Consider the following 15291-nt stretch of genomic DNA (forward strand, 5'->3'; position numbering starts at 1 on the left):
CAGGTGTTAGTCCCCTTGAAACAAGTTTTCCATTCCTATTGTGGCCAGAAAGAGTCCCTGTGGGTTTTAAAATTCGCCTCCCTATTGAAGTCTATGGCGGTTTGCCCGGTTCAGAAAATTTTATGTTCGCGACATCAATAATCTGTTATAATGCAACCAGCAGCACTAAATACCCGCTCAGACAAAACGCTGGCGGCAGGGTAGGCCAGCTCCTCCAAGGCGTAGAGCGCCAGTTCATGCCACGTGTTAAGCTTGGACACCCAATAGCTGTAAGGCACTGAGGGATCATTGAGGACGCTGACACGGTCTGCTATGTACTCCTTTACCATCTTCCACATTTTTTGCCTCCTTGTGACACTAGGCCGCGCATCAGGGTGAGGGTGCTGGAGGGGTGTCATGAAACTGTCCCAGGCTTTAGAGAGTGTTGCCCTGCCTCTGTTGAAACTGCTGTGTGTTCCCCTTGTCTCCCCTCCTCGGTTGGCCAAGGAAGTACGGACTCTGCCGCCAGTGTTGTCAGATGGAAGTTTTTGGAGCAATTTTGCTCGTCCTCTCCACCAGAGGAATGAGACATGAGAAGTTCTCTTTGTAGCGTGGGTCCAGAAGGGTGAACACCCAGTAATCCGTGTTGTGTAAAATGCGTATAACGCGCGGGTCTTGGGAAAGGCAGCCTAACATGAAGTCAGCCATGTGTGCCAGACTACCAACAGGCAAGACTTTACTGTCATCAGGAGGATGACTCTCAATCTCCTTTTCCTCCTCTTCTGTCCTCACATGCTGACCCGATAAAATTAAACTTCCATGGGTACTACCCTCTGTAGTGGAGGTAACCGTCTCCTGCTCCTCCTCCTCCTCTTTATCGTCCAATTTGCGCTGACAAGACGAACTGAGGGTGGTCTGGCTATCACCCTGTGTAATGTCGTCTTCCCCCATTTCCACCTCTTCCACATCCAAAGCGTTGGCCTTAATTGTGAGCAGTGAGTGTTTGAGTAGACACAGAAGTGGGATGGTTACACTGATAATAGCGTTAACGCCGCTTACCATCTGTGTTGATTCGTCAAAGTTTCTTAAAACCTCACAGAGGTCAGACATACGTGCCCACTCCTCACTTGTGAAGAGCGGAAGCTGACTTGAAAGGCGACGACCATGTTGCAGCTGGTATTCCACTACTGCCATCTGCTGCTCACAAAGCCTGGCCAACATGTGGAACGTCGAGTTCCAGCGCGTGCTCACGTCGCACAACAGCCAGTGACCTGGCAATTTCAAACGCTGCTGCAGCATTGACAGGCCGGCTGAAGCTGACGATGACTTGCGGAAATGTGCATACATGCGGCGCACCTTCACCAGTAGCTCAGGCAAATTAGGGTAGTTTTTGAGAAACCACTGAACCACTAAGTTAAAGACGTGGGCTAGGCATGGGATGTGTGTGAGCTTGCTGAGCTCCAAAGTTGCCACCAAGTTACGGCCATTATCGGACACAACCATGCCTGGTTGTAGGTTAAGTAGTGAGAGCCACAGCCCTTGACTTCTCTACTCCACCAGAGGAAAGCTGCTGAACATAAAGGCACTCTAAATGTGGCCTTTATGGTGTATTGAATACACTGTATTCCCATGCACCCCTTCCACCACTAAAAAGGGTATATGGTTTAACCTCCCTTTTCTCGTCCTCCTCCTCCATCATATCAACATGCTGATTAGGCTGCCCTCGCTCCTAATGTTTTAGAGGGTCAGCTCAGCAGCGGGCCCTCACCCATAATGTTTTTGAGGGTCTCCAGCAGGCCCTCAACCATAACTTTTTTGAGGGTCACCAGCATGCCCTCAACCATAATGTTTTTGAGGGTCACCACCAGGCCCTCGCCCCTAATGTTTTAGATGGCCAGAACATCAGCAAGCACTCGCCCCTAATGTTTTAGAGGGCCAGCTCAGCAGCAGACCCTCACCCCTAATTTTTTAGATAGTCAACTCTGCAGCATGCCCTCGCCCATAATGTTTTAGATGGTCAGCTCGGCAGCAGGCCCTCGCCCATAATGTTTTAGATGGTCAGCTCAGCAGCAGGCCCTCGCCCATAATGTTTTAGATGGTCAGATCAGCAGCAGGCCCTCGCCCCTAATGTTTTAAATAGTAATATCAGCAGCAGACCCTCACCCCTAATGATTTAGAGGGGCAGCTCAGCAGCAGACGCTTACCCCTAATGTTTTAAATGGTCACCAGAAGACCCTTGCTCCTAATGTTGTTGAGGGTCACCAGCAGGCCATCAATCATAATTTTTAAAGGGTGTGTATGATATCCTCCTTTATGTGTAATAAAGGGTGCATTGGAGTGCCGGTTCCTTGTAATTTTTGGCAGACCTTTCACTTAGATGCAAGTAAGAGAGAAACCGGGCGGCACAGCTCCACACTCCTTGCTAACCCCTATGTACCGATCGTTCAAACACAGACATCCAGCGCACCACCTTGTCTAAAACTGCATCTCTGTGGTGCAACGCCACTCCAAACAGGCAATCACAAATTCCAATGTAAAGGGAGATAATAAGGCGGCACTCACCCAGCAGTGATACATAAAATGATCCTTTATTTAATCCGGGATACGAGTAACAAATATAAGCAGAGTTGACAGGGGCGGACAGCGAATCTTCCATGCATAGCCCTATCACTTAGTGCATAGGATTTATGAGTGTAGGTGTCCCACTACCTGAACAATTGTACCACAATGTGAATGAGACCCTCCTTTATGTGATATATAGGTTGTATCGGAGTGGTACAAGTAAATATACAGGAAAGAATGTTTCCTAACAAATTTTCCTCTAAAATCGATTTTATCTTCGGTTTTGTTCATATTATTGTCAGTCTGCAAAAGTGGCGTAATACTCGGACAACATCGTTCCCAGCAGCTACCTGGGAGTCCAAGATGCATCCAGACATCCTCCCCATGCTGTTCCCGAACCATTTCAGTGGTGTTTCCATCAATTTTGGACCTTTTCCTGTGTACCAGACACCATCCCTTCCTCAGAGCAGGGGGTGCCTGATTTAATGCTCGGGTTCTCCCATAGACTTCCACTGTGCTCGGTAGAGCACCTAAGCATCCCGAGGTGTCCTACTCGAGCACCAGTGGTGTACCTACCATATAGGCAGACCACGCAGCTGCTATGGGGCCCATGAGAAAGAGGGGCCCGAAGTGGAGGTGAGGCCCTGCCCCCTAATTGCTCCTGTTTATCTTTCTAAAGCTAAAGGACCTTTGATGTCATCAGAGGTCCTGTAAGGGAACTGCACAGTGTAAAGTGCAGTTCCCAGGTTAGAACAGTGCATTTGCCAGGACCTGTGATGACATCATCTTCAACATCACAGGTCCTGCAGAATCTAGCAAAGAACTGCACCAAAAATGGTGTAGTTCCTAGATTTCAAAGGTATATCTGTCAGGACCTGTGATGACATCATCACAGGTCCTTCAACCCCTAACAGAAAGTATTAGAAACATAGAAACATAGAAACATAGAAACATAGAATGTGTCGGCAGATAAGAACCATTTGGCCCATCTAGTCTGCCAATATATCTGAATCCTATGAATAGTCCCTGGCCCTATCTTATATGAAGGATAGCCTTATGCCTATCCCATGCATGCTTAAACTCCTTCATTGTATTTGCAGCTACCACTTCTGCAGGAAGGCTATTCCATGCATCCACTACTCTCTCAGTAAAGTAATACTTCCTTATATTACTTTTAAACCTTTGCCCCTCTAATTTAAAACTGTGTCCTCTTGTGGAAGTTTTTCTTCTTTTAAATATGCTCTCCTCCTTTACCGAGTAGATTCCCTTTATGTATTTAAAAGTTTCTATCATATCCCCTCTGTCTCTTCTATCTTCCAAGCTATACATATTAAGGTCCTTTAACCTTTCCTGGTAAGTTTTATCCTGCAATCCATGTACTAGTTTAGTAGCTCTTCTCTGAACTCTCTCTAGAGTATCTATATCCTTCTGGAGATATGGCCTCCAGTACTGCGCACAATACTCCAAGTGAGGTCTCACCAGTGTTCTGTACAGCGGCATAAGCACTTTACTCTTTCTACTGCTTATACCTCTCCCTATACATCCAAGCATTCTGCTGGCATTTCGTGCTGCTCTATTACATTGTCTTCCCACCTTTAAGTCTTCTGAAATAATTACTCCTAAATCCCTTTCCTCAGATACTGAGGTCAGGACTGTGTCAAATATTCTATATTCTGCCCTTGGGTTTTTACGCCCCAGGTGCATTATCTTGCACTTATCCACATTAAATTTCAGTTGCCAGAGTTCTGACCATTCTTCTAGTTTTCCTAAATCCTTTTCCATTTGGCGTTTCCCTCCAGGAACATCAACCCTGTTACATATCTTTGTGTCATCAGCAAAAAGACAAACCTTACCATCGAGGCCTTTTGCAATATCACTTATGAAGATATTAAACAAAATTGGTCCCAATGGTCAGCAAAAAAAACACAGATGAGCCAGTTGCAAACTCCAAGCCAATCTCTTGCAGTATCTCTTCAATCTCTTTAGTCTCCTGCAATATCTCTTCACTGTACTTAATGTAGTACTTGAAGGTAGTACTTGCAGCTAATGAATTAGGCCAGCTAATGAGTCTGTCTCTATATATACACACACTCCTTCACAAGCTCCTCCCCCAGCAACAAATGTAACACCTTAGTGAGCTAGGCTCATTAGCAAACGCACAATAGCAAACACCTGACCAAATTCCTTACCTCTTCTCACAAGCAGCTCTGCATTGATCCATACAGATTGGAATGGAGTGGTAAGAGGAGGTCCTCCACTTTTTATCATTTACCCCCCCCCCATGCCCTGTTTTTACTCATTGCTCACTCATGTATAATACTTCAGACAGTTACAGTGACCACTACCTCATGTACCTCACACACACAGTGACCATAATGTATAACTGACCACATATTTCTGTAAACACTGCATCTACAGTATTATACCTTCTATGTCTCACATCAATACACTGTTCTGTGTGTGTATATATATATATATATATATATATATATATATATACACACATACATACACACTGTAAACTTTGGGGGTCTTTAAGCTCCGCGAGACAAGTGCGTAAAACCGTGTCAGTAAAGCAAAGGGTCTTTATTGGTGACCAAACAAAACAAAATAAAGCTTTTCTTCAGCATCCAAAACGTCACAACAAAAGTCCTGCTTGTTTCCAGCATAAATTAGGAAAAAGTCTTTCTTCAGAAAAACAACCAAAAGAAAGGCACATACGTTTTTAGTAGAAGTCCTCCAGACCTTCCCTGCAGACACAGCTTCACTTCCAAACTACTCAAAAGTCCTCTCTGAGCAGCTAGCAGACTTCCATCTTGTCCTCACAGGTGCACTCTCCCAACTCACTCACTCCCTCCAGCATCACTTCCTGCTTTAATGGGTGGTTGTCTGTGAGATCTTAACCCCTTGTGCGCTGGCTTCCAGGGTTTAGGAGTGGAGGCTTCATCCCACCCAAATAACACTTTGGAGCCTCCAAAATTCCAGGCCCCAAACTACTTTACTAAGATAGAGAAGACTGTGAGCCAGTCCTCTCTGAATTAGCGCCTGCCTGGAACTTTTCACCCACTTTTTGGGTGACCCCCTGAACCTTCTACCTCTATTTAAATGGACCATAGTCAAAACAGTGGTGCCGTATAGCACCCGTCCAGGACCCACCCCCGGTGTCCTGTACATATCCCCCCCCTCTGCCTCAACGCGGAGGTGTTGGAGGCAACAGTAGACACCATACAATGGACTCGGTAGAGGGCATCGGCATTCTGATGCTGTCTCCCGGGTCTGTGCTCTACCATGAAATTGAACTCCTGGAGAGAAAGGAACCACCTTGTTACCCTGGCATTGGTGTGTTTATTCTGTCTCATCCAGGTAAGCGGAGCATGGTCTGACACCAAGCGGAACTTTCTGCCCAGGAGGAAATATCGCAGGGAGTCTAGAGCCCACTTGATGGCCAGACACTCCCGCTCCACCACCGCATAGTTTCTTTCAGCTGCCGTCAGCTTCCTACTAAGAAAGACCACAGGGTGCTCCTCCCCATTGATTTCCTGAGACAGGACCGCTCCTAACCCTTCGCTTGAAGCATCTGTCTGTACTACAAAATCTTTTGTAAAATCTGGAGCTACAAGCACCGGATCTTGGCACAAAGCTGTCTTAAGCATTTGAAAAGCCGTCTCGGCCTCGGCGTTCCACTTTATCATCACTGACTTTCTGCCTCTGGTCAGGTCGGTCAGTGGTGCAGCAACAGTGGCAAAGTTGGGGACAAACCTCCTATAATAGCCAACTATGCCCAAAAACGCTCTGACCTGCTTCTTGGTTAGGGGACGGGGCCAGTCCTGTATGGCCTCCACCTTACTCATTTGGGGCTTTACCAGCCCTCTACCCACAATATACCCTAGGTATTTTACTCCCTCCATCCCAATGGCACACTTCTCGGGGTTGATGGTGAACCCTGCTCTTCTTAAGGAGTCTACGACTGCCTGAACCCGGGGAAGGTGGGACTCCCAATCAGTGCTGAAGATGACTATGTCATCTAGGTAGACAGAAGCGTACCGTTGGTGTGGACGCAGAGTTTTGTCCATGGCCCTTTGGAACGTGGCCGGGGCTGAGTGTAGACCAAATGGCATTCTCTTATATTGGAAGTGGCCTTCTGGGGTAGAGAAGGCTGTCTTCTCCCTGGCTTCCTTAGTCAGGGGAATCTGCCAGTACCCTTTTGTGAGGTCTAGCGTGGTAATGTACCTGGCAGGCCCTAACCTTTCAATTAGCTCATCTACTCGTGGCATGGGATATGCGTCGAACTTGGAGACTTCATTAAGCTTTCTGAAGTCGTTGCAGAAGCGGAGGGTGCCGTTGGGCTTGGGTACCAACACAATTGGACTTGACCATTCGCTCTGCGACTCTTCAATGACTCCAAGCTCGAACATTCTTTTAACCTCTTCGGACACTGCCACCCTATGAGCTTCTGGGATACGGTAAGGCTTTAACCTGACTTTTACATTGGGCTCGGTCACAATGTCATGCTCGATGACGTTGGTGCGACCGGGCAACTCTGAAAACATATCTCTATTTTTTTGTAGAAACTCTTTTGTTTGCTGGGTTTGAGGTCTAGTCAGGGTAGAAGCAACCTGCACCAAGTCGATCCCTGCATGGTCCCCTGACTGTACCCCTACTACCGCTGACACTTGTTCTCTGTCTCTCCAGGGTTTCAACAAATTGATGTGATAGATCTGGTATGGTTTTCTTTTCCCTGGCTGGTGTACCTTGTAGTCCACCTCACCGAATTTCTCTACTACCTCAAATGGGCCCTGCCATTTGGCCAAGAATTTGCTCTCTACCGTGGGTATTAGAACAGCCACCCGGTCTCCTACTTGGAACTGTCTAACTTTAGCCGACCTGTTATACACTCTTCTTTGGGCATCCTGGGCCTTCTGCATATGCTCCTTCACCAGTGGCATCACCTTAGCCACCCTCTCTCGCATTTGAGAGATATGCTCTACCACCGTTTTGTGTGGTGAGGACTCACTTTCCCATGTCTCTTTTACCAGATCGAGTAACCCCCGGGGCCTTCGTCCATACACTAATTCAAATGGCGAAAAACCTGTGGATGCTTGCGGGACCTCCCGGATAGCAAATAACAGGGCAGGGAGTAACATATCCCAATCCTTCCCATCTTTCTGGACTACTCTTCTCAACATGGATTTTAAGGTTTTATTGAATCTTTCGACTAGGCCATCGGTCTGTGGGTGGTAGACAGACGTCCGCAACTGCTTAATTTGAAACAATTTGCACAAGTCCGCCATTACCTTTGACATAAAAGGGGTACCCTGGTCTGTCAGGATCTCTTTGGGGAACCCAGTTCGTGAGAACATTTGAAACAACTCCCTGGCGATGGCCTTAGAGGAGGCTTTCCTCAAAGGGACAGCTTCTGGATACCTAGTTGCGTAATCTAGGATGACCAATATGTATTGGTGGCCCCGTGCCGACTTTACCAGGGGTCCCACCAGATCCATAGCGATCCGTTCAAACGGGACTTCGATAATCGGCAAGGGCACCAGAGGGTTTCTATAGTGTGGCACTGGGGCGGTTAACTGGCAAATGGGACAAGACGCACAGTATCTTTTAACCTCGGCCTTCAACCCTGGCTAGTAAAAACGGTCGTTTATCCTGGCCTCTGTTTTCTCCGCCCCCAGGTGTCCTCCCAGTGCATCGTTGTGGGCTAGATCGAGGAGCATCCGCCTATACGGTTGGGGAACCAGCAACTGCTCTATAGTTTCCCCTCGGCTCTCAGCCACTCGATACAGTAAGTCCCCCTTCAACGCAAAGTGAGGGAACCTCTGGTCTGCATCTGGCATTTGTGGGACCCCATCAACAACAGAAACCTGCTCTCGAGCATTGACCAAGGCAGGGTCCCGTAATTGGGCGGTACCAAATGCACCTCTGGACACATCTAGATCTGGATGTACTGGCCTTGAGGATGTTTCCCCTTCATCTTCCTCAACTGGGGAGAGCTCCTCGTCATCCTTCCCCAGCATGACTTGTAATGGGAAGACCTCCCCCACCTCAGAGATCAACCCGGGTTTAAGACCTGGGTCAGGGGCATTATCCTCCACATTAGCATTCCCTGCGACTTCATTATCAATGGTAGGTATTTCTATATCAGAGGGGTGTATTTCAGCTCCGGACCCCTCGGACCCTGTCCCTTCCAGGCCCAGTGCCCCCAGTTCCCCTGGTGGTGCCATTTGCACCTCGTTCCATAGTTCCAGAAATAGTGGACAGTCCCGCCCCACTATGATGTCATGAATTAAACTGTTTACCACCCCGACCTCCTGTGTAACTGAGGCATGGCCATAAGAGACAGTCACCGGAACCAAGGGGTACTCCTTGGTATCCCCATGAATGCATACCACCCGAAGAGTTTTAGTCACTGGTCTAAGCCTCCCAAGTACCCTGGCATGTACTAATGTTACCATGCTACCGGAGTCCAGTAGGGCCCTGGCAGGAAGGTGGTTCACCCACACTTCACACTCAAACCGTCCTGCAGCCAGGTCAAGATGAGTGGTACACACACTTCGCATATAGAAGGAGCTTCTCCGACCAGTTCCGCACTACATAGGCTCCTCCTGCAGTGGGCATTGTGCCCGGGTATGCCCCCAGGACCGACATCGCCAACATTGTATGTCTCCCATCTTTGGTACAGGAACCGACCTCCGTGGTTCTAGGGCAGATGGTGTAAACCTGCGGACGCCAACATCTGGCAAGGCTTCTCTCCTCAGGTTGGTGGCTGGTCTGGGTGTCCTGGGCGTGGGTTCTCGACGCTTGGCAGGCCCAAGCAGGTCCTCCACCACGGTATACCGTTCAACCAGCTCGATCAGCTGGTCAGCATTAGTAGGGTTTCCATGGCTTACCCAGCGCTGTAGGTCATCTTGTAGGGACCGTAGGTACCGGTCCATCACTACTCGTTCCACCATTTGTGGACCTGACAACTTTTCTGGCTGCAGCCATTTTTTAACTAACTGAATTAGTTCATGCATCTGGGACCTGGGTGGTTGGTCCGATTTGTACCGCCAGCGATGCACCCTCTGAGCCCGGACAGCTGTGGTCACTCCCAGGCGGGCCAGGATTTCAGCTTTTAGACGTTCATAGTCTTTGATGTGCTCAGCTGGGAGGTCAAAATAGGCCTTTTGTGGGTCACCAGTGAGAAAAGGCGATATAATGCCGGCCCATTGGTCCCGGGGCCACGCTTCTCTCTCTGCTATCCTTTCAAAGGTGGTAAGAAAGGCTTCCACGTCATCGCTGGGTGTTAGTTTCTGCAAAAAATGGCTGGCTCTAACAGACACTGGGTTGCTAACGGCAACGACCGCTTGCGCTTGTCCCTGAGCCAGCTGCTGTACGGCCTCCTGCAAGGCAGCCATCTGTGCTTGAGTGGACTCCTGCTGGGCCGTAAACTGGGCGGATAGCAGCCGTGTATTTTCCTGCTGCGCAGCTATAGCCTGTGCCAGGGCCTGCTGCTGCTGAGCCATCGCTTCCTCATGGCGACGGTTTGACTCTGCTGACGCTTGCTGCTGGGCCACAGTGGCTTGCTGCTGGGTCACAGTGGCTTGTGCCAAAGCCTTAACGACCTCCTCCATGCCTTTGTCTGCTGTTTGCAACGCCTGGGCTGACTTCACCCAAGACATGCCATAAGAAGACTGTCTCTTTAAATGTCAGTTTTAAACGTTTTTTTTTGCGCCTGCAAATGCACTTTGCCCGCATCCTCCACCAGTTGTAAACTTTGGGGGTCTTTAAGCTCCGCGAGACAAGTGCGTAAAACCGTGTCAGTAAAGCAAAGGGTCTTTATTGGTGACCAAACAAAACAAAATAAAGCTTTTCTTCAGCATCCAAAACGTCACAACAAAAGTCCTGCTTGTTTCCAGCATAAATTAGGAAAAAGTCTTTCTTCAGAAAAACAACCAAAAGAAAGGCACATACGTTTTTAGTAGAAGTCCTCCAGACCTTCCCTGCAGACACAGCTTCACTTCCAAACTACTCAAAAGTCCTCTCTGAGCAGCTAGCAGACTTCCATCTTGTCCTCACAGGTGCACTCTCCCAACTCACTCACTCCCTCCAGCATCACTTCCTGCTTTAATGGGTGGTTGTCTGTGAGATCTTAACCCCTTGTGCGCTGGCTTCCAGGGTTTAGGAGTGGAGGCTTCATCCCACCCAAATAACACTTTGGAGCCTCCAAAATTCCAGGCCCCAAACTACTTTACTAAGATAGAGAAGACTGTGAGCCAGTCCTCTCTGAATTAGCGCCTGCCTGGAACTTTTCACCCACTTTTTGGGTGACCCCCTGAACCTTCTACCTCTATTTAAATGGACCATAGTCCAAACAGTGGTGCCGTATAGCACCCGTCCAGGACCCACCCCCGGTGTCCTGTACAACACACAGAATATATTACACAGTATTATACATGCAATATGTACAGATATATAGTATATACCGCAGTGCACTGATATGTGAGGTACGAGGTATAATAGATGCAGTGTGTACAGATATATAGTATATACAGCGGTGTACTGATATGTGAGGTACGAGGTGTCAATACACTGCTGTATTTACTATATACCTGTACACACTGCATCTATTATACCTCGTACCTCACATATTACACTACTGTATATACTGTATACCTGTATACACTGCATATATTATAACCCGTACCTCACATATCAGTACACTGCTATATATACTATATACCTGTACACACTGCATATATTATACCCTGTACCTCACATATCAGAACACTAGGGAATATACTATATACCTGTACACACTGCATATATTATACCGCGTACCTCACATAACTGTACACTGCTGTATATAATATACATCTGCATCTATTATACCTCTTTTGTGTGCCAGGGCTGTTTTGTAATCCCAATCCGGCCCTGATGGCATAAATTATAAAATGCAGCAGCAAGAATAGTTCATGAAACAAAGGGAGGGGCTATAAAAGGGGAATGGGGGCCCAATTTAGATTCCTGCTATGGGGCCCAGTGATTTTTATGTACGCCCCTGTCGAGCACCCAAGCACTTTGGTGCTCGACCAACACAAATATATATGCCTACCTGCCACTTCCCTCTACAATATATATGAGCTAACTATCTAATGTAATTGGATAAGGAATAGGATCCAGATGAAAGCACAGAGCACAGCAATAACGCTGCTCTCTTTCTCAGAACTGCAGAAAATGGCTGCTGGGGAGGTTCTTATATAGTAAGGTGTAGGCAACTTTCCTATTGGTTGCTAGGGATGTTGCTTAGCTCTGACAAAGACATTGCAGCCTTCTCATTGGCCCACAAGCAAGGAGGCAGGTTAGTCATGGGAAAAAAAATCTAGAATATTTGCAATTGCAAATATATAGCATTATGTTCTACATCTTCGCAAATTCTCGAAGTGCAGATATTCGCGATAAAAATAGCGATTAGAATATTTGCGATCAACACTAAACAGAAATAGTACCTACCAAGAGTTTCCCTTGAAAAGCTGTTCTCATATGCTTTACTCTGATACAGGGGTTTTGTCCTGAAAGAGCTAGTTGCAGATGTGAAGCTGGCTTAGCTATTTTTCTAGCTTTGCTACATAAGGCTACTTTCACACTGCCGTTCTTCAGACAGGTCCGCTCCTATAATGCAGACGTTTGTATCTGTTCAGAACGGATCCGTCTGCATTATAACTTAGAAAAAATTCTAAGTGTGAAAGTAGCCTGAACGGATCCGTCCAGACTTTACATTGAAAGTCAATGGGGGACGGATCCGTTTGAAGATTGAGCCATATTGTGTCATCTTCAAACGGATCCGCCCCCATTGACTTACATTGTAAGTCTGGACGGATCCGCTTGCCTCCGCGCGTTCAGGGGTCCGCCTGCTGAGCGGAGCGGAGGCTGAACGCCGCCAGACTGATGCATTCTGAGCGGATCCGCGTCCACTCAGAATGCATTAGGGCTAAACGGATGCGTTCGGGGCCGCTTGTGAGAGCCTTCAAACGGAGCTCACGAGCGGACACCCGAACGCAGGTGTGAAAGTAGCCTAAGCATGTTTGAAAGGGAGAAACGCATCTCTGCCAATCCACTATGTGAAAATAGAGAAAAAAATATGTGCGAATTTGAAACGAACTGAATCCTGCCAGGTTCGCTCATCTTTAATATATATATTCCTCCAAATGTATGTTAGCACTAAGTCTTCCGTGTTCCTTAGATACAGGACTCTCAAAGGTAAAGTTCTGTTTGAAAGACAATAGTCATTTTCATTAATGACCTACCAAGAATGGACGAGGACAGAAAGCACATGGCTGCGAGGGTATTAGACCTCACCCTGGAGATCATCTACCTGATAACTGGAGAGGTGAGAGTCTCACATGACATCACTCTTATCTCTATTAATAATACAGGGAAATGACTGGAAAGGTGAAGGACTCTTAGAATACATGTAGTGATCGGTGTCTCCCCATACACAGGATTACACAGTAGTGAAGAATTCATCTGGTGAGTGTGTGACACCCCATGTGTCAGGAGAATGGAGCAGGACCGCAGGAGCCATCACCGAACCTACACCTCATTCATTGATACATGAGCAGAAGTTTCTAGAACTTACCAACAGGATCACTGAGCTGCTGACCGGAGAGGTGAGCGCTGCTGGGAATGCTGGGAAATTATACAATAACACCAAGGAGGTGTCTGGAGGATGACTGTATGATTGTGTGTGTCAGGTTCCTATAAGGTGTCAGGATGTCACTGTCTATTTCTCCATGGAGGAGTGGGAGTATTTAGAAGGACACAAGGATCTGTACAAGGACGTCATGATGAAGGATCACCAGCCCCTCAAATCACTAGGTAAGAGGAGACCTTCCTTCATTATAGAGGAGACCAGGTTTGAGGATCACCTAGTTTCACCCATCATCTGATCATCACATATAGACAATGTACAGGTGAAACGCAAAAAATTTGAATATCGTGCAAAGTTCATTTATTTCAGTAATGCAACTTAAAAGGTGAAACTAATATATGTGGTAGACTCATTACATGCAAAGCGAGATATTTCAAGCATTTATTTGTTATAATTTGGATTATTATATCTTATGAAACCCCAAAGTCACAATTTCAGGTACCCAGGGGATATGGATTAATTAGCTGACTAGAGTGTGACACTTTGAGCCTAGAATATTGAACCTTTTACAAAATTCTAATTTTAAGTTGCATTAATGCAATTCCTTTAATTTGCATTACTGAAATAAATGGATTTTTGCACGATATTCTAATTTTTGGGGTTTCACCTGTATTCAGTCACTGGGTTTATTTCCTATAGATGAGTCCAGTAGGAGAAATCCACCAGAGGTATGTTCCAGTCCTCTATATTCCCAGTATTGTCCTGAAGAAAAGCAAAATGTCCCACTGGATCATCAGGTGAGATTTCTACAAATTCTCTATAGATTGTTGTAGTGACTCTTTCTAGCCTTCTCCTGCGGGGCAGTATATGTTCTATATCAGGGGCACCCCACAGCACTGGACTACATCTCCTGCTCCCTAGCAGGAGCAGGTCGGGTAACCGTTTGTGACAGCGGGAGAGCCGAGAAGACAGAAGTGGTTTATCAGCTCTTCTGTCTTCTCCTCAAGGAGCGCTATGCAGCTTAGACCCTGGCAATCATGGGAAAGCCGGGTGTCTCGGGGGTAGAGGAGCACAGAGTTGCAGGGTCAGTAGACGCTGATCAGCTCTGCCTTGTGCAATGACCCCCCAGCAGGCTGGTTTCTCCTGTAACTGTGATTATAAAAAAAAAATACAAAATAAATAAAATACAAATAAAAAGGAAAAAAAGGAAAATGTGCAAAATAAGTCTGTGTCCACCAAAGTTCTTTTTGTAGCAGAAATATATTTGAAAATATTAGTTAATAAAAGTAAAAAAAGAAAATCAAAAATAATACAATACATAAAAGAAAAAAATGCCCACACCAACCAAAACCATCACCATTATCAACCTATTCAAGTGAAACTATACATATTATACAATAAAACAATCCAACACAAAATAGGGAACTAATTATAATAATTTGCATACTTAAACAATGAGCTATAGTTTAAATAAAAATCATTTTTTGACATACAGTTTCCCCATAATAAAAAAAAATATTTATATACTAAAAAGCCCTGTGTCAAGTAATAAAAAGCTACAAAAATTATTTTGGTTGTCCAACAAATTAAAAAGTGGTACCTTGTAACCGAACCAGATTTCGGGAAATGTTTTTTTTACAGTACAAATTGATTTATGAAGTTACCATCGGAGCCGATACTGTACAAAGCTCCTGCTTCGTACAGTATTAGAACAAATTTTTATGTGAATTGACTTTGGATGTTTCATCCGGTCGATTCGCTCATCCCTAGTGATGAGCACCGCTTTTCACTTGAGGATCGGCTCAGATCATTTTGTGCAGCAGCATAGCAAACGTTCCTGCTGATGGGTAAAAGACAGAGTCTCCTTGTTGTGCTTCTCCTTCTTGATCTTCTTCCAGCTGTTCAAAGAGCTGGACCCTGATAGAAGTTTCCTTGTACTTTCTCAATGCTAAAGGCATTTATGGTGGAAGGGAATCCAGATAATATTTGTAATCTGGACACTATAAACAGATCAACTGATCTTATAAATGAATGAAAGCCGATGTATGCACCTTGTGGGCTAAGAAACATCGGAGAGAGGACAGAAATTCAGAGCTAAAATAAAATAAATATTT

At 46.2% G+C, this 15291-nt stretch overlaps 1 protein-coding gene across 17 annotated transcripts in view; it reads left to right on the forward strand.

The window, feature by feature from the left end:
• LOC120994415 (zinc finger protein 420-like) overlaps positions 1 to 15291 on the forward strand; it is a 289066-nt gene that overhangs the window by 156066 nt on the left and 117709 nt on the right. For 12 of the 17 annotated variants that reach the window (XM_040422951.1, XM_040422950.1, XM_040422952.1 and 9 more), the window contains exons 7-8: positions 13329 to 13404; positions 13877 to 13974. The exons of 2 other annotated variants lie outside the window; for them this stretch is intronic. In XM_040422951.1, the coding sequence (XP_040278885.1) occupies positions 13329 to 13404; positions 13877 to 13974 (174 nt within the window). Of the gene's footprint in view, positions 1 to 12769; positions 12917 to 13028; positions 13197 to 13280; positions 13405 to 13876; positions 13975 to 15291 lie in introns of all 17 variants that reach the window. 3 more of the 17 variants (XM_040422957.1, XM_040422958.1, XM_040422964.1) reach the window with 3 other exon arrangements.

The sequence above is a fragment of the Bufo bufo genome, chromosome 3 (assembly GCF_905171765.1).
Source record: "Bufo bufo chromosome 3, aBufBuf1.1, whole genome shotgun sequence".
Classification (NCBI taxonomy): Eukaryota; Metazoa; Chordata; class Amphibia; order Anura; family Bufonidae; genus Bufo; species Bufo bufo.